The 19402-nt window shown below is 38.2% G+C and overlaps 1 protein-coding gene across 2 annotated transcripts in view; it reads right to left on the bottom strand.

Moving 5' to 3' along the window:
- Positions 1 to 10961, bottom strand: part of USP14 (ubiquitin specific peptidase 14) — a 41735-nt gene extending 30774 nt beyond the window's left edge. For both annotated transcript variants that reach the window (XM_006733037.3, XM_006733039.3), the window contains exons 1-2: positions 10800 to 10961; positions 8244 to 8276 (exon numbers count right to left, since the gene is read on the bottom strand). In XM_006733037.3, coding sequence (XP_006733100.2) covers positions 8244 to 8276; positions 10800 to 10961 — 195 coding nt within the window. The remainder of the gene's footprint in view (positions 1 to 8243; positions 8277 to 10799) is intronic.
- Between the last annotated feature and the right edge of the window lie 8441 nt (positions 10962 to 19402).

The raw sequence follows: 19402 nt of genomic DNA, 5'->3' as shown, positions 1-19402 counted from the left end.
GGTGAAATCAGTAAAATAATAAATGAACAAGCAAAAGTTGATTCTTTTGGGGGGGGTAAATCAATGAAATTGACAAACCTCTGGGTAAATAATGAAGAAAGTGAGAGAGAAACCACAATTTGCCAATACCAGGGGGAAAAGAAAAGAAAAGAAAACAGCACTAGAGACTCCAGAATTAAAGAATAAAAGTGTATTATGCCAATCAAGTTAATAAGACTGTAAATTAAAAGGACAATCCTTAAAAGATGCTAATTACCAAAACAGATATCAAAGAAAATATAACATCTGAATAATCCTACATTTATTAAATACACTAAATTCCTAAATGAAAGTCTTCCCACAAAGAAAGCTCCAAGCTTCACTGGAGAATTCTATGAACCATTTAAAGAAAATCTCTTTCAGAAAAGAGGAGGTGGGGATATCTCCTAACCCACTGTATATGGCCAGGATTACACTGATAGCAAAAGCAGACAAAGACTAGTCAAGAAGACTATAAGCCAGTAATTCTCACAAAAATAAATACAAAAATCCTTCACAAAATACCACCAAATAGAATCCAGCAATATATAAAAAGGAAAATACATAATGACTAAGAGGGGTTTATCCCAAGAATGAAAGGTTGGTTTACTATTCAAAAGAGTCGATGTATTTTACATTAACAGATTAAAGGATAAAAAATGATCTTTGCAATAGATATGGAAAAAGTATTTGAAAAATTCAACTGCCATTCATGAATAAAAACTCTCAGCAAACTACAAATAGAGAACTTCCTCAAACTAATGGTGAACATTTGTAAAACAACTCCAACCAAAACTAGAGACTTTTCTCCTAAGATCAGCAAAAATCCCACTGTCAACCAGTTCTACTCAATATTGTGCTGAACATCCTAGCCAGTGCAATAAAGCAAGGAAAAAGAGAAATAAAAGGCATGGAGACTGAAAAAGAAAAAAAAAAAAATTTCATATTTGCAACATGATTGTATCCTATCTACATTATCATAAACACTAATATGTAAAAATCAGCAAAATCACAGGATACAAGATCAATATACAATAATTAATTCTACTTCTACATGTTAGCAATAAACAATTGGAAAATGACATTTAAAAAATACCATTTATGACAGCATCAAATACCATGAAATACTTAATGACATTTTATTTTATTTTTTTTTAAGATTTTATTCATTTATTTGACAGAGAGAGACACAGCGAGAGAGTGAACATTTTAAAAAAAACATGTGTACGATCCTGTATTGAAAATAAAAGGGGTGCCTGGGTTGCTCAGTCGATTAAGCATCCAACTCTTGGTTTCAGCTCAGGTCATGATCTCATGGATCATGGGTCGTGAGATCAAACCCCTTGGGCTCCACGCTCAGCAGGGAGTCTGCTTGAAGATTCTTTCCCTTTGCCCCTCCCCTGACGCGCACAGTGCGCACACATGTTCGCTCTCTCTCAAATAAATAAATCTTGAAGAGAAAAGGGGGAAAGGGAAAGGAAATTAAAGAAAATAGGGACCCTAGGTGGTTCAGTCAATTAAACGTCTGCCTTTGGCTAAGGTAATGATCCCAGGGTCCTGGGATCAAGCCCTGCATCAGGATCCCTGCTTGGCAGGGAGTCTGCTTCTCCCTCCCCCCTGCCCCCTACTCATGTACACACACTCTCTCTCTCAAATAAAATCTTTAAAAAAAAAAGAAAAAAAATACAGAACACTGCTGTGAGAAATTTTTTTTAGAAGACTCAATATTAAGATGTCTCAATTTGGGGGTCCAGGATGGCTCAGTTAGGTGTCCAACTCTTGATTTTGGCTCAGGTCATAATTTCAGGCTTGTGAGATCAAGCCCCACATCAGGCTCCATGCTGGGCGTGGAGGTTGCTTAAGATTCTCTCTCCCTCTCCTGCTGCTATTGCCGCTGCCCCTCCCCCCGCTCAGGCACACAAGCTCTCTCTCAAAAAAATGTTTAAAATTTTTTTAAAAGACATCCCAATTTGATATATAGTATCAATGTAATTCCAATCAAAATCCCAGCAGACTCTTGTAGAAAATAAGCTGAGTCTAAAATGTACAAAGGACATGCAAAGATCTTAGAATAAACAATAGTTTTGAAAAAGAAGAACAATCGGACTCCTACTACTTGATTTCAAGTCTTGAATAATCAAGACAGTGGGAGTGGGTATTGGTGTAAAGGTACATATACAAATCAACAGAAGAACAGAATCCAGAAACAAACTTACATGTGCTCATACAACTGACCACTCATATGAAAAAAAAAAATAAACCTCAACCATTACTTAACAACAAACACAAGAGTCTGCTCGAAACAGATAATATACCTAAGTATAAAAGCTAAAACTTGTTAAGTTTTAGAAAACAGAAGTCTCACACACAAACACCCACCACACACACACACATGCCACACCCACCACACACACGCCACACCCACCACACACACGCCACACCCACCACACCCACGCCACACCCACCACACCCACGCCACACCCACCACACCCACGCCACACCCACCACACACACCGCACACACACATCACACACACTCACCACACACACCACACACCACACATACCACACACACACAATTAAAAGGGACCAAAATTCTACAATGGGCAAAACTACTCAACATCTGTAATTGTAGTCTCAAAAAAGAGGAGAGAGAAGGGCACACAGAAAAAAAACTTAAAATAGCTGAAACTTTTCCAAATTTAGTAAAAACTATAAACCTACAAATCCAAGAAGCTCAAACAGAATAAACGTAAGAAAACCTCTCCAAAACATGTAGTTAAATTGCTGAAAAGCAACAGTGAGAAAAATCTCAAAAGCATCAGGAGGAACAAAACACATTATATGCAAAGGAACAAAGAATGACCACAACTATGCAGATCAGAAGACATTTTTCATTTATTCAAAGAAAAAGTGTTAATCTTGAATTCTATACCTATCAAAAATGTCTTTCATAAATAAAGGTGAGGGGTGCCTGGGTGGCTCAGTCATTAAGCATCTGCCTTCAGCTCAGGTCATGATCCCAGGGTCCTGGGATCGAGCCCCGCATCGGGCTTCCTGCTCGGCGGGAAGCCTGCTTCTCCCTCTCCCACTCCCCCTGCTTGTGTTCCCTCTCTTGCTGTGTCTCTCTCTGTCAAATGACTAAATAAAATCTTTAAAAAACAAAACAAAACAAAAAAACAAAAATAAAGCTGAACTAAAGAGCTTTTCAGAAAAACAAAAGCAAAGAAAATCCATAGATATGCTCTGCAAGAAATGTGTAAGTTCCTGAGACAGAAGAAAAGGATATCTGACGGAAATTTCTATTTGGATTCAAAGGAAGAATGCCAAAAATGGTAAATATGAGTTTTAAACATTCTTAATCTCTTTAAATGATAATTGACTATTTAAAGCAAAAACAGGAATGAAGTATAAGATTTCTAACATGTGGAAGTAAACTGTACGACAACAATAGCACCAAGGACCAAGGAAATGGAAGTATACTATTTTAAGAATCTTATACTATACCTGAAGTCATTTGTTATTTAAGGCAGAGGATGATAAATTAAAGATATAGAATATAAATCCTAGAGCAGCAGTTCAAAGACATCATCTTAGCACCCTTTATACCAAGAGTCAGCAAACTTCCTATTAAGGACCATATAATAAATATTTTAGGCTTTCTGGGCCATAAAAAAGGGTCAATAAATCTCAGACGACCAAAATAACATTGGTATGTTATGGGACTACAACAGAATCAAATTAGAAATATGTAACACAAATATATTAGAAAAAGACCCAAATAATTGGAAATTAAACAACATAGTTCTAAACAATCCATGGGTCAAAACAAAACAAAACACCCACAACATAAATAAGAAAATATTTAACTGAATAAAAACATAGCACATCTAAAGTTGTATCTACAACTACAAGTGATTAAAGAGAAATAATTTTAAGCGCCTAAATAAGGAAAGAAGTTATTAAAAAAAAAATCAATGATTTAAGCACACACCTTAAAAATGAAGCAATTTTAAACCCAAGGTAGAAAAAAAAGGAAATAACTTAGAGTAGTTATCAGTAAAGTAGAAAACGGATAATACATAAACAAAGTAAAAAACAGAAAAGATTAATTGATAAATCCTTAGCAACACTGACCAAAAACAAAATAAAACACCAAAGACGTATTAGGAATGGGGGGGGGGGGGGAACGGGACTTCAACAAATAAAGATAACATATAAAAGAATAATTAATGAACAGTCTGGATATTATGAACAACTTTATGCCAATAAATTCAATATATTTAAACAAATTTTCTCGAAAGAGAAAATTAACCAAAACTGACATAAAAAACAGAAAATCTAAATACCCTGTATCTAGTAAAGGAATTAAATATCAATCAAATTCCCACAAAGAAAATCCAGGTCCAGAAAAAATTCACTGGTAAATTATTTCAAGTATTTACAGAAATAATACCAATCTTACACAAACTCATTTAGAAAAGAAAGGGCAGGGACGCCTGGGTGGCTCAGTTGGTTAAGGGACTGCCTTCGGCTCAGGTCATGATCCCAGGGTCCTGGGATCGAGGCCCACATTGGGCTCCCTGCTCAGCGGGGAGTCTGCCTCTCCCTCTCCCACCGCCTGCCGCTCCCCCTGCTTGTGCTCTCAAATAAATAAATAAATAAATAAATAAATAAATAAATAAAGAGGGCAATATGTCCCCAAATAAAAATATCAATACCCCTCATGAACATATATACAAATATCTTTTTTAAAAAATGAGAAAATTAAATCCAGCAATACATAAATGAGATAAATACATCATGACTCAATGGGTTTGTCCCAGTTGTCAAAGTGTTTGTGAACCCCTATTGGTCTCTGAAATTCTTTCACAGGGCCAGCAAGATCAAAACTATTTTCATAATACTAATGGTGGAAAATCACTTGAGGCTAAAAATTTTAATAGTTTAGCACATATCAAAGTAATGATATCAAATAAATTGGTTAAAATGATTAATTTTATTAAATCTCAACCTCTGAATACATTTCTTTGTGATATTCTGTGTTATGAAATGGGAAGTACCCATTCAAAAAAGACTTAGTTGTCCTGGCAACCAAGATCTCCTTCAGTAGGTGAATAAAACTGTGTACATTCAGAAAATGGACTATATTCAGCACTAAAAAGAACTGAACTATCAAAGCCATGAAGAGACATGGAGGAAACTTAAATGCATATTACTAAGTGAAAGAAGTCAATCTGAAAAGGGCACATACTGTAAGATTCCAACTACATGACATTCTGGAAAAAGGCAAAACAATGGAGACAGTAAAAATATCAATGGTTGTCAGGGGGTTGAAGGGATGAACAGGCAGAGCACACAGAATTTGGGGGGTAATAAAACTACTCTGTATGATACTATAATGGTAAATACATGTAATCATACATTTGTCCAAACCCACAGAATATACAACACCAAGAGTGAATCCTAATGTAAACCACGGACTTTGGGCAACAATGATGTGTCAATATAAGTTCATCAATTATAACAAATGTGGGACACCTGGGTGGCTCAGTCAGTTAAGCTTCTGCCTTCGGCTCAGGTCATGATCCCAGGATCCTGGGATCAAGTCCCACATCGGGCTCCTTGCTCAGCAGGGAGCCTGCTTCTCCCTCTGCCTGCCGCTCCCCCTGCTTGTGAGCTCGCATGCACACACTCTCTCTGACAAACTCTTTAAAAGAAAAATTATAACAAATGTGCCATCCTGGTAGGGGATGTTGGTAATGGAGGAGGCTCTGCATGTGTGGGGAAGAGGATATATGTGAAAGCTCTGTTTCTTCCACTCACTTTTTGCTATGAACCTAAAACTGTTCTAAAAAATAAAGTCTATTAAAAATATATCAGTGGGGCACCGGGGTAGCTCTGTCGGTTAAGCATCTAGCTCTTGATGTCTGACTCGATTTTGGCTCAGGTCATGATCTCAGGACTGTGAGATGGAGACCTGTGTCAGGCTCCTGCTGGGCACAGAGCCTGCTTAAGATTCTCTCTCTCACTCGCTCTGCCCCTACCACCTCCCTCTCTCTAAAAAAATCAGTCAATAAAATATATATGAAAATAATCAAGAAATAACACATCTGCATACCAAATATGATCATTTTCTTCAGGATAAGCTTGTGTAAATGTCTGAGTTGCAAACTGGACTAGTTGCTTTTTCAATGGAATATCATTTTTACTTAAAACTACAAATTATGGGTTTTTATAATCAAGTATTTAGCCAACATTTTCTCAAAAATAAATGAAGTGGGCTTGCTGCCTTAGGAAAAACAACTGACTACATATAGTTGCCAATGACAAAATTAGAGCTTTTGAGAGAAAATTAGAATTTTATATCCATCACTATGTACTTGGTACCTTTCCTGTTACAAATAGATTTTTATGCACAAAAGGTCACTGATGTGGTTTCTACCACAAACTAACCAATGATAAGCTATTACATGTTGAGTTTGGATGTACTATGAAAGAAAAATGTTCACAATTTTATCCGAAAAGATAACCTCCCTTTTCCAACTGTGAGGTCAGATCTCTTATATATACCTCAACTAAAACAACATATCACAACAGACTGAATGCAAAAGCAAATATGAGAATTCAGGTATCTCTATTAAGCTAGATTTTCAAGAGATTTGCAAAAATACAGAACACTGCCATCCTTTCATGATATTTTTGGGAAAACATTTCAAAATATTAAAATTAACATGTAATGGGTTTGTCATTGTTATTTCTAAATAAATAGGTTTTTTAACTTCAGTTTTAATTTCTAATATGGTAAATGTCAATAGATACAACTAATATATATGAAACCCTTTGGGGTTTAAAAACAGTAATTTTTAAGAGTTTAAATGGGGCTGCAAAAACCAAAAAATTTGAGAGTTGCACATTCCAGCAATGTACCATTTAACAATTAAAAAATCAATGAGGGGCGCCTGGGTGGCTCAGTCAGTTAAGCGTCTGCCTTTGGCTCAGGTCATGATCTCAGGGTCCTAGGATCGAGCCCATCGGGCTCCCTGCTTAGTGGGGAGTCTGCTTCTCCCTCTCCCTCTCCCTCTGCTCCTCCCCCCCCTTGCTCATGCACTCACGCTGTCTCTCAAATAATCTTTAAAAAAATAAAAATAAAAATCAATGAAATTAACTAGATTATCAGAATGAAGTAGGAAAATCATATGATCTTTTTAATAACTTAACAAAATTCAACAGCCATTCCTAATTTAAAAGGTCTTAGTGAACGAGCTAGGATAAGACAAAGATAAAGATGCCCACTCTCACCACTTTCTATTCAACACTGTATTATCAAAAATAATATAGCCCAAGGAAACAAGGCAATAAAAAGAAATAAAACTCATAAAGATTGGAAAGAAAGAAGTAAAAATACCTCTATTTGCAGATAACATGCTCATGTACATAAAAAGAAAACCCCAGTGGAATCTAGAAAATAACTAATGAAACTATTAAGTGAATTTAGCAAGGTTACAGGATGAAAAGGAACTGTATTTTTATAATCTACCCATGAACACCAGAAAACAAAATTTTTTAAAATACTGTTTAACAGCCACGAAACCTTAAGTTCAGAGACTCATATCTTGGCCTACTGCAGCTAAGCCCTTTTCCTTCACATGATAAAGTCATTTCCACATTACTTTTTTTGTTAAAAAAACCATGAAAATCCTACACTAAGAAGCTACAAAACTCAGTTTAAGAGAATATAAAGACCTAAACAGAGTACATCATTTTAAGGATTTTAATACTCAATACTGTTAAAATGCCCATTTTCCCCAAACTGAACAAAGAACCAATACAATCTCAAAATTCCAAGAGTCCACTTGTAAAAATTGACAGACTTATTCTAAAATTATAAGGAAACGCCAAGAAGCTAAAACAGCTAAGATATTCTTGCAGAAGTTGGAGAACTTACACTATTCATTTCAAGACTTACTATAAAGCTTTAATCACTAAGACCAGGTGTACTAGCATAAGTTATAATCAAATGTATCAATGAAACAGGAGTCCAAAAGTAAACCTACAACGGATTTTCAAAAAAGATTCCAAGACAAGTCAATGGGAAAAGGAGAGTATTTTCAATAGATAGTGCTGGAACAACTGGATATATATATACGGAAAAAAGGCATTTGGAATGCATTTCTAATAATTAAGAAACTGAATTATAGTAAGTGCTTTTATGATAATACTTACATTTTTTATTTTGATGTTTCCCCAATCATCATCCTGTTTTAAAAACAAATGAAAAACATTTAACCACTCCTGTATAATCTGAACATATTCTAATAATCAATGAATTTAAGCTACTCCAAAACAGAATAAATTTTTTGTTTGCAATTTTACTTAAAATTACTATAATCAAAAGTATTTTCTTAAAAATGCAGTCTTAAAGTCAGTAAGTCTTACAGTTGCTTAAACTACAAGACACAATCTAAAAGACAATAAACCTAACCGTACCAAAGGACTACAAAACACTTAATAACAGATACTAATTTTTTTGCATGTGTGTTACATGTATGGAACCAGCAAAACTAATTAGCTTATGTGACAGGAATGAAGAGTAACTTATGAAATAAGGTCTACATAATTAGAATGATTATATAATTTACTATCCAAAGCAGGAGATTCTTTTTTTTTTTTTTTTTTGAATTTGACAGAGACCGACACCGCAAGAGAGGGAACACAAGCAGGGGAGTGGGAGAGGGAGAAGCAGGCTTCCTGTGGAGCAGGGAGCCCGATGCAGGGCTCAATCCCAGCACCTTGGGATCATGACCTGAGCCGAAGGCAGACGCTTAACAACTGAGCCACACAGGTGCCCCCAAAGCAGGAGATTCTTGAAAATGAAAGTGCTATTAAAAATTATACCAGGACCGGATGCCTGGGTGGCTCAGTCGTTAAGCATCTGCCTTCGGCTCAGGTCATGGTCCCAGGGTCCTGGGATCGAGTCCCACATCAGGCTCCCTGCTCAGCGGGAAGCCTGCTTCTCCCTCTCCCACTCCCCTGCTTGTGTTCCCTCTCTCGCTGTCTCTGTCAAATAAATAAAATCTTTAAAAAAAAATTTTTTTTTTAAATTATACCAGGACTACCAGAGGCAAACTAACCCTTAATAACATTTGCTGTGTCCACAAATGTTTTTAAAGTCCTAAATTTCATATCTATGAAGTAATTACTTTCACTTCAATATATTCAGTTAAAACAATTTTTTTTTAATGCCATGACTGGCCCCTAAATATCTTGGCCTACTGCAGCTAAGCCCTTTCCCTTCACAGGATAAAGTCATTTCCACATTACTTCTTTCTTACACAAGATGCCAGGCATGCAATATGCTTTTCCATTTGGTGGTGCCACTAATTATCTCTTTGGACATCCTGCTTCAAAGTGCAACAGTAACTTCCTAAATGTCCTTCTCAGTTTAAGGGCCATTTCTATTAATCATAAGGAATGATAACTATATATGCTCCCTCAGATCACTTATCTGAGGTCACACTAAGCTGAAAAATGAACCGAGATCTGCTTGACTTGTAAATCACATGCTCTTCTGGTACCTTACTATATGTTACTTAAATCTCTCTGAAGCTAAGTTTTCTCATTTCTGAAATTATAAAATACATTTATGCTCATTTTTAAAAAACAAAGAGTTGAGAATTAAAATAAAAGCCTGGCACAGAAAATTATTCAATAAGTGATAGCTATTAGTAGTCAGTTTCATTTACATACCATTTCTCTGTAATTCTCCACAGTACATTACCACCATATACAGCTCATCACAAATTCAATTATCAAGTTCACTAATGACTAAAAAGCTCATACTGCAACTTGAAGGGGAAACAATGTTTTCTTCACTAAATCAATTTTACTGCCCAGCTGACAGGGGCAACCAAGCCGTATCCCTAAGGTTAACTACAGCTCTTTGGCATTTCACACCAAACTCCTGAGGGTAATATTTTTTTAAAACTATACTTCCATAGTTTTACAAACAATAATACTTGCATCTTTTCGTGGCCCATCACCAATGATGCCAGTAAGTTTACAGACTCCTAACTGTAGTCAATATGACCATTCCAAGGAAACTAAAGGAAAAATTATGTTCTCCTTTTAAACACAAATTTTTTTCTCCCACCTCCAAACAGGTTTTACGCAGTGATTACACCCTAAGTGATAGGAGCCCTTTTTTAATGGGTAGAATATGAAACAGGCCAAAAGAAAAAATTAACAATTTTCCAGTATTCCAGAAGTGGGGCTTTGGTAAAGATGTTGAAATATTTTGAATTTCAACATTTGAATATACATAAAAAAAATACCTTCTGTAGTCATTTTTTTTTTTAACCTACCATATTGTTCCATATTTTTAACAGAGATAAAATTCTCTCCACCCCTATAACAGAAAACTACTAAGAATATATAGATTTTTATATTAATCTAAACAAAATAAAATACTTTTAACACACCCTCACAGAGAAAAAAATCCAAACAACAGAGATAAATGGAAAGTTCCTCACTCCCCTGACTCCTAGGAGTAGTCACTGATACAATGCATTTTAAAATAAAAATTTTAATGATGCTTTTATAATACAGTGTTTTGAAATGGCTACAATGTTCCTTCCTACCCTAACATGAATAAGACAGTTTTAAATTCATATAGACTATATACTCTCACCAAATAAAAAAACCCTCAAGTGCTACATTTTCTGGTGTTTGTTTCCACTAATTATATAATAGTATAGAATGAAAATCTGGACTAAATTTTACCTTCAATGTTCCTCCTTTCACCATAACTTTCTGTCTGGCCGGCTGGACTCCAGTCAATGCAAAAAGCTGAGCCTTGAACACCATTGGAGGTTCATCAGTGTTCAATTCTACACCTTCAAATTTCTCCTTTCCCCATTTCACGGTAACTGCAAACAAAACCATAATTTATTTTTTTCATTTATAAAATAAAAGGACTTCAGATTTAGAAGATCCCTAGAGGACCCATTAGTTTGGCTTTCAAGAACTAGCCTACGTCATTCCTCTTTATATGCTCATAATGTCTACCTAATCAGGAGTGACTTGAATGTAGTAGGTCCTGAATAAAATTTAATTGAATCCAATCCAACTTCTCATTTGATAAACGGAGTCTTAAGAGAAGATGATTGATTTACTAGTCACAAAACTAGTTGGTAAATATTCAAGCCTTCTGAATCCTACTCTAACAATCTCAGAAAAATATGATCACTCTGAAATACTTTCCAGAATAAGGTTCAGACTTCAAAATGTGTTTAACAATTATTAAAATCAGTACATACTGCTGGAATAGAAAGAGTAAAGTTAAAAAGATAATTAAAAAATAAAAAAATTTTTGGAAAAATAAAGCATATTTAAAACAGTTTAAGGAGGGGCGCCTGGGTGGCTCAGTCATTAAGCGTCTGCCTTCAGCTCAGGTCATGATCCCAGAATCCTGGGATCGAGCCCCGCATCGGGCTCCCTGCTCGGCGGGAAGCCTTCTTCTCCCTCTCCTTCTCCCACTCCCCCTGCTTGTGTTCCTGCTCTCACTCTCTCTCTCTCTGTCAAATAAATAAATAAAATCTTTAAAAAAAAAAAAAAAAACAGTTTAAGGAATACTGAATTATAAGAAGAAAGGTTCAATGGGAGAATTGAAAGGTGTGGTTCCTAAGCAAGAGGTGGTTAAATATTAAGAATCCAAAGATACAACTAAATCATTAAAAAATACAGAACTCCTATTTTAGTCATTTGGATGGCTATTAAAAAAAGAAGACGACGAAGAAGAAAATACCAAGTGCTGGTGAGGATGTAGAAAACCTAGAACCCTCGAGCATTCCTGATGGGAATATAAAACAGTACAGCCACTGCAGAAGAAAGTATGGTGGTTCCTCAAAAAATTAAACTTATCATATGATCCAGCAATTCCTAAGTATATACTCAAAAGCGTGAAGCAGGGAATCAAACTGCTATTTGTATACCCTTGTTCATAGTGCATTATTCACAAAAGCCTCAAAGATGTGAGTGACCCAAGTGTCCATCAACAGATAAACGGATAAACAAAATGTGGTACAGACATAAAATGGACATTATTCAGCCTTAAAAAGTAATGAAATTCTTATACATGCTATACAACATGGACGAACTTTGGAGACATTATGCTAAACAAAATAAGCCAGATGAAAAAAGTCAAACATTATGATTTCCCTTATGTGAGGTATCTACAGTAGTCAAACTCATAGAGACAGAAAGTAGAATGGTGGCTGCCAGGAGGCTGGGAGGAAGAGGAAACGGAGAGTTACTGTTCAATGGGTACAGAGTTTCAGTGTAGGAACATGAAAAAGTTCTGAAGGTGGATGGTGAGGATGGTCGCACAACAATATGAATGTACTTATCGCCAAAAATGTACACTTAAAAATGGTTAAAACAGTATTTTTTGTTACATATATTTTACCATATAATAAAAAAATTTCAATTGGCCTCATGAAATAGCTAACTTTTGAAATACATAAAAATAACAAGGATATACATAGCTTATTTCCACTGAAAACTTCATACCTACTCAAATGAGAATCTCACAACTAACAGTTCTCTGGTTTGGTTTTTTTTTAAGATTTTATTTATTTATTTGACCGAGAGAGATATAGCCAGAGAGGGAACACAAGCTGAGGGAGTGGGAGATGGAGAAGCAGGCTTCCCGCTGAGCAGGGAGCCCAGTGTGTGGCTCGATCCCAGGACCCTGGGATCATGACCTGAGCCGAAGGCAGATGCTCAAAGACTGAGCCACCCAGGCGCCCCTGTTTTCCTAATAAAACCAAAATATAAAAACTAATCCTTACTCCAAATCCCAACTCCTTCACTAGTTCAATTAATGTGTTTAGCATTCATTCATTAAGCCCCAGAACAAGCACTGGGAAGATGCTATGACCTTAGAATCTTATAAGAGAGAGAAAAGAGGGAGAAAAGGTCGAAATAATTAACAATACAATATAAATATTATAAATGCTACAGGATCACAAAGGAATGCTTCATGAGTGAAGGATTCCCTGGAGGAAGTGGTAACTTTGGGTTCTATCAACTCTGAGTCTCAAAGAAAAAAATCAGGTGTTAGCCAGACACTTAAAATATAAGCATTCCTGGAAAAGATAAGAAAAACATCAAAAGCATAAACATTATGTGTTCTGAGATTTAAGTAATTCCTTGAGAAAAGGGGAGGAAGCTGAAACTAGAAGCTGGTGAATGATCAAGTCACAAAAGATAACGTAAGTCATGGTAAAACATACAGGCTTTGGGCTTTATGTTATAGAAATGCAGTATCTGTGAAAGGTTTTCATAAAGGCCACTTTAGGCTGGTTTGAACATCAGATCACTCTAGCAGCAGCTGGGAAAAATGGGCTTGAAGAGGGTACAACTGTAATCTTGAAATAAACTAGGAATAGAGAACAATGTACAAGTAAAAGATACGACTAAACCAAAACAGTATTAGAAATAATGAAGAGGAACCTATCTGAAATTGATTTAGCTGTGTCACCATGAGCAAGTTACTTAAACTTTTTGCTTACCCATCAAAGAGAATTATACCAGTATCACAGGATTATGTTGAAGATTAAAACAAAGCAACATGTATAAAAACACTAGCTTTGTGCCAGATATACAGGTGTTCATTAATTTTTACAGCACTTATCCTTAACCATATACGAATCTATTTAATTTTCTACTAAAACTTATGAAATGGTACTTAAAATATTCTCATTTTAATATAGGGGTTTTTGCAGAACCTGAAAATATAAATTCTGAATATGGAGAGGTCAAAGAAGAAACCTGAGACATCTACTCCAATTCTCTCATTTTGGAAATAAGGAAAAGATACGGTTAAATATTGAAGATAAAACTTAATGTTAACATAGACAGTTTGGTGAATATAAGTATTTTTTGAGGGGAATAAAGAAGGGGGTTTGTGGTGTTGTATGTTGAGTCTACCAGTGTGTTTAAGTATTAGCATACACTGGTATTTATCGCCATCACTCATTAATAACCCCTCAATTCTACACTGCATAAACAGAAAATTTCAAGTACCATTCTACTGTTAATCTTGGCTTTATATCATTAAAGCACTCAATTCAAGATTCTAGAACACCAAGAATCCACCTCGAAATTAAACATTACTCCTTTGTTTCATATCATTCTTTGAAAATGCTGAATCTTCAATAAAGGAATTATGATAGAGTTAGGAATGGCCAATGAATAATACATCCGTAGTGAACCGAAGTCACCACATACGTTTTAGGTGCCATTTTGAGTAAGACTAAGAACAGCAAGGTCCATTAACTAAGTGAAAATGTGATCCCTGGCTAATACCTTGGACTGCCTCAAGCAAAATAAAATAAAAACTGTCAAACGCCTTTTAAAAGGAAATGACGCCTGCGGGCATTTGCATTCACCTAAGTCTCAAAGCTAACACTATGTTTCCGAAGTAGAAACCCAATATAACGCTTGATGAAATGAAAACAAAGCATAAAGTTCACAATCTACCTCGGGATAAAACTGAAATTGGTACAAAATGGGTGTTTGAGCCAAAGGCAGCAAGGGGTAAGCTATGGGGAGCTGTTAAGGGAAACCCCAAACACCACGAAAGCTAACCTTCCATCCCAGGTCCTTCCATCCCTCCCTTACCTCAGGCTTCCCCCTCCTTGACCCTCCCCTTCCACAGCTACCACTAACGAGTCCAAGAAAATCCCACTACACCTCTAGCCTGGTCCCGGGTGCCTGAGGACACACCCTCACCTCTCCTGGCTCACTAGGACAGCGACAGAAACTATTCTGCAGAGTCACCACTCCGAGGAGCTGACTCGTGCTCCCCATCCCCACTCCCCACCCACCCGGGCCAGAAGGGGCAGCGATCCCTCAGGTTGTAGAGCTCGGAAGTAGCAGGCAGAGAGAAAGGGGCCAGGTCATCGCCACGCCGCAGTCCCCCCCACCCACGCCTGCCCGGTCCCCTCCCCCGCCCCGTGCTCAGCCGGGTGTCTGCCCTGCAGGCCCGGCCTACTCAGAGGCCTAGCGCAGTACAGAACTGCAGGGCGAGGAAGGAGCTCACCGGAATAAAGCGGCATGGCGGCACAAGAGACGGCAGCGGTGCAGGAAGGCTGGGCCTGGCAAGGGCGTCGAAGGGAAAGGGACGCGATGAAGCAGCCGCGGCAGCCAAGGAAGAGGCGCGGTAGTGGCGGCAGCACGGGTGCGACGAGAGTCTCATTCAAACCGGCCACTGGCGATGACGCAGCAACACGCAATTTGCCCGCCTGCAGAGCCACAGGGCGACTGCAGGAGAAGACCCGGCGCGCTGAGCCGGCGAGGCGGGGCCTGGAGGGTGGAGAGCTGAGGGAGGTGGGAGGGGAAGCCGCGCGAGGCCGCCGCCAAGCGCGGGCGCGCGGCCCCTGCACCAGTACAGGTGCACGCCTGCGCCTGCGCAGCGCCCTGCGCTGCAGCACTCCCACCGCCGAGTGGGCCTGGCCCTGCCCCGCCTGGCCCCCGCTGGATGCTAACCTGGTACCCCTCAGCTGTCTTTTTAAAAAAGTCTTTCTTCCGAAAGAGTGGTTCAATTCGAGCTGGGCATTTTTTTTTCTTGTTAATATAGCCAGTAGAAGAGCTCAGAGAGGCCCTGCTCCACCCCTCACCTGGGTCTGTCTACTTATTAAAAAATACCCAGCTCTTTTTTGTGACAAAATGCGTGTCAAAAGGCTTTGAATACTGCAGAGATAGGCCTGCCTTGATTGTAATGTATTACTGTCGTTTCTACCTAACAACCGGTTCGGACTCTAGGTTGGATCTTGTAAGATAGCAGAAAAAAATGCCCTGCGTTGGTGGGTGTTGCCCGTAGCTCTCCACTTACTTGTCTTGGACCTGTTTCCCCAATCTGGAAAAAGAGAGAATTCAACTGGATGGTTTCTGAGGCCTCTTCAAACTCTAAATTGTCATGGGGAAGGTAAATTCAAGCATTCTAGATGAGAAGTAGAACCTATAAGTGAAAGGAGAAATTTCAAAGAAATTCAAGTCAAATTTGAGGTACTTTCTTACCTTATAGAGGCTTTATTTTGATCCCAAATGCTGCAAAAGTGTTGAAACTGTCCATATTTCAAGACAAAAATTTTCCGCATTTCAAAACGCTACAACCCATTCAGAGACCGATTTCATGAATATACATCAGGAGTCATTTTCACCCTTCACTACTTCAAGTCCTATGAGAATAGGATCCAAAATGTGACCGAAACAGCACAACGATGCTGTAGAATATTTTTCAAAGTGATGTATGTAATATTAAGTGGAAAGGGTATATCAAACTTAATGAGCATTGATTGCAAGTACGTAAAATTAAAATTATTGGTCATAAAGATTTGTCTGAATCCAGTTATTACCAGCTGTGTGACCTCTCAACTTCAGTTCCTTCTCTATGAAATCAAGAATAATATCTACATTATAGGATTCCTATGAAGATTAAATAAGATTACATATAGAAGATGCTTAGCACAGAGCATTGAACCTAGTATGCCACAAATAGCTATTACCGATTACACAATAAAAACTCCAGAGGGATTTTATAGGGTATGGTTAGAGCAGACTATGGGTAGCTTTGTTCTCTATTTTCCAAATGTTCAGTCATATATTTCTATAAAATATATCTTTTTATTTAATTTTAATTCCAGTATAGTTACCATACAGTGTTGTATTAGTTTTAGATGTACACTATAGTGAGTCAACAATTCCATACAGCACACAGTGCTCATCACAAGTGTGCTCCTTGATCCCCATCACCTATTTCACCCACTCCTGACCCCCTTCCCCTCTAGTAACCATCACTTTGTTCTCTATAGTTAAGAGTCTCTTTCTTGGCTTGTTTCTTTTTCCTAAAATATATCTTTAAAAACATATTGGATAGATCCTCTACGGGAAAAATCTTTGTTGCCCTGTATGACGTTCCCAGTAAGGGAGGCCCTAAAGATGGAAGGATGACCCTGCAAATCATCCTCTCTACTGTGCTCTTATTGTACCCTGTTTTCCCCTCCAGTAACTTTCATCAAACTTATGTTTCTTTAATGTCTATATTCCCCCACAAGACTATAAACAGAAATCGTGGCTGTCCAGTAGGCACTCTGGGTTTATCTGATGCTGTGAGAACCGGATGTGAGAGCAACCGATTTTGAACCTACTTATGCTATACATGCCCAGAGAGTCTTCCAGAACAAGTCTGTTTTCAGCTCACACTGACCAACGTTTCAGTAAGACTAACTTCTAGCCTGGTTGCAGGATCAAGAACCTGAATTTAAGACAAATGGAAGAGAGTGAGGATGTGGACCAGTACTAGCAACTAAAAGGAAGTGTCAAAGGAAATTTACATAGCTAGCCTTCCTGGATGTCAGCAGGAATTGTAGATGATAGCAACCTTGCCCTATATACCATATGTGGCTAAGCCCTCGTCTACATGTATCTAATGGATGGGATCTTCTGCTTAAGGTTGACTTTTTTTTTTTTTTTAAAGATTTTATTTATTTGACAGAGAGAGACACAGCGAGAGAGGGAACACAAGCAGGGGGAGAGGGAGAGGGAGAAGCAGGCTTCCCGCCAAGCAGGGAGCCTGATGCGGGGCTCGATCCCAGGACCCTGGGATCATGACCTGAGCCGAAGGCAGACGCTTAATGACTGAGCCACCCAGGCACCCCTTAAGGTTGACTTCTTTAAATAATAAATATATTAGTAATATCTTAACCTGCATGTTTATAAATAAACAAATAATATTTGTGAAATGTAGACAAGTATCAGAAAAGTTTTTAGTTGGTGAACTACCTATGGTTGCTTACTTAAAATGCCCACTCCTCATCTGGCCAATAGAAATCCTATCCAATTTTAAGGTCTCCATTTAATGGCAATTCTTTCCTATGCTCTTAAAGCCTCCTCCTACAATCACCCCTTTCCATCAAGTAGTATTACATTGTAACTGTTAGATCCTCTTATTCAACAAGTACATACTAAGTGCAAGACACTCAACATAGTCTCTGAATACAAAGATGAATCAAAGATCCTGCCCTCAATAAGACTGAGAACCTACTAGGAATATTGAAATATGTACAAATTGGGGGGGGGGCACTTGACTGGCTCAGTAGAGCATGAGACGCTTGATCTCGGGATCATGAGCTCAAACCCCACGTTGGGTGTAAAGATTACTTAAAAAAAAAAATAAAAAATAAAATCTTAAAAAAAAGAAAGAAATATGCACAAATTAACTCCATGGCTCTCTGAATTAGAGCTCTTGGCTGTAAGCAATGGAACGGACTGATTGGTAGAATATACGGTAAGCTAACAGAATCAGTAGGAAAACCTGTGAACCAAGCACAGATAATGAACAAGAACCAAGGGATATGGCCAGCAGGGAACATAGGCAAGGTCATGTCACAGAAACAGTCTGGCCACTCCGGCCACAACCTCCAGGAGTAATTTCTAATTTCTTGTCCACCTCAATCCTTCAAGATTCTGTGTCCTGATCAAGGATATATAATTAGGGTGCCTGGGTGGTTCAGTCAGTTAAGCGTCAGCCTTCGGCTCAGGTTGTGATCCCAGGATCCTGGGATCGAGTCCCGCATCGGACTCCCTGCTTGGTGGGGAGTCTATTTCTCCCTCTTCCCCTCCTCGCACTCCTTCTCTCATCTCTCTCTCTCAAATAAATAAATAAAATCTTTTTTTAAAAAAAAGAATATATAGGGCGCCTGGGTGGCTCAGTTGGTTAAGCGACTGCCTTCGGCTCAGGTCATGATCCTGGAGTCCCGGGATCGAGTCCCGCATCGGGCTCCCTGCTCAGCAGGGAGTCTGCTTCTCCCTCTGACCCTCCTCCCTCTCATGCTTTCTGTCTCTCATTCTCTCTCTCGCAAATAAATAAAAAATCTTAAAAAAAAATAAAAAATAAAAAAAAGAATATATAATTAGCTAACGATGAGGAAAGGAGTGTCTGGCTCTGCCTCCTATGTAGACATATTGGGGTATAGGGCATGAGCTGCCCCAAATGGAAGAGCTGTATATTTGTCTTCTATCGCTGCTTAACAGATTATCACAAATTTAGTGGCTTAAGACAACACAAGTGTATCATCTTACTTTCTAGCAGACAGAGTGCAACAGTGGTCTCAATCTTAAGGTGTTGGCAAGACTGTACTCTTTCTGGAAGCTCTAGGGGAGAATCCAGCTCTTACCTTTTCCAGATGCTAGAGGATGCCCACATTCCTTGTCTCCCTGCCCCCTTCCAGCAAAGGCATCCCTCCAACCCCTGCTTCCATCCTCATAGCTTTGCCTCTGACTCTGATCCTCTGCCTCCCTCTTTATAAGGATGCTGTATT

This window comes from Leptonychotes weddellii, chromosome 13 (genome assembly GCF_054177405.1).
Source record: "Leptonychotes weddellii isolate Sample4059 chromosome 13, ASM5417740v2, whole genome shotgun sequence".
Taxonomy (NCBI): domain Eukaryota; kingdom Metazoa; phylum Chordata; class Mammalia; order Carnivora; family Phocidae; genus Leptonychotes; species Leptonychotes weddellii.
This window is presented reverse-complemented; position numbering and strand designations above follow the sequence as displayed.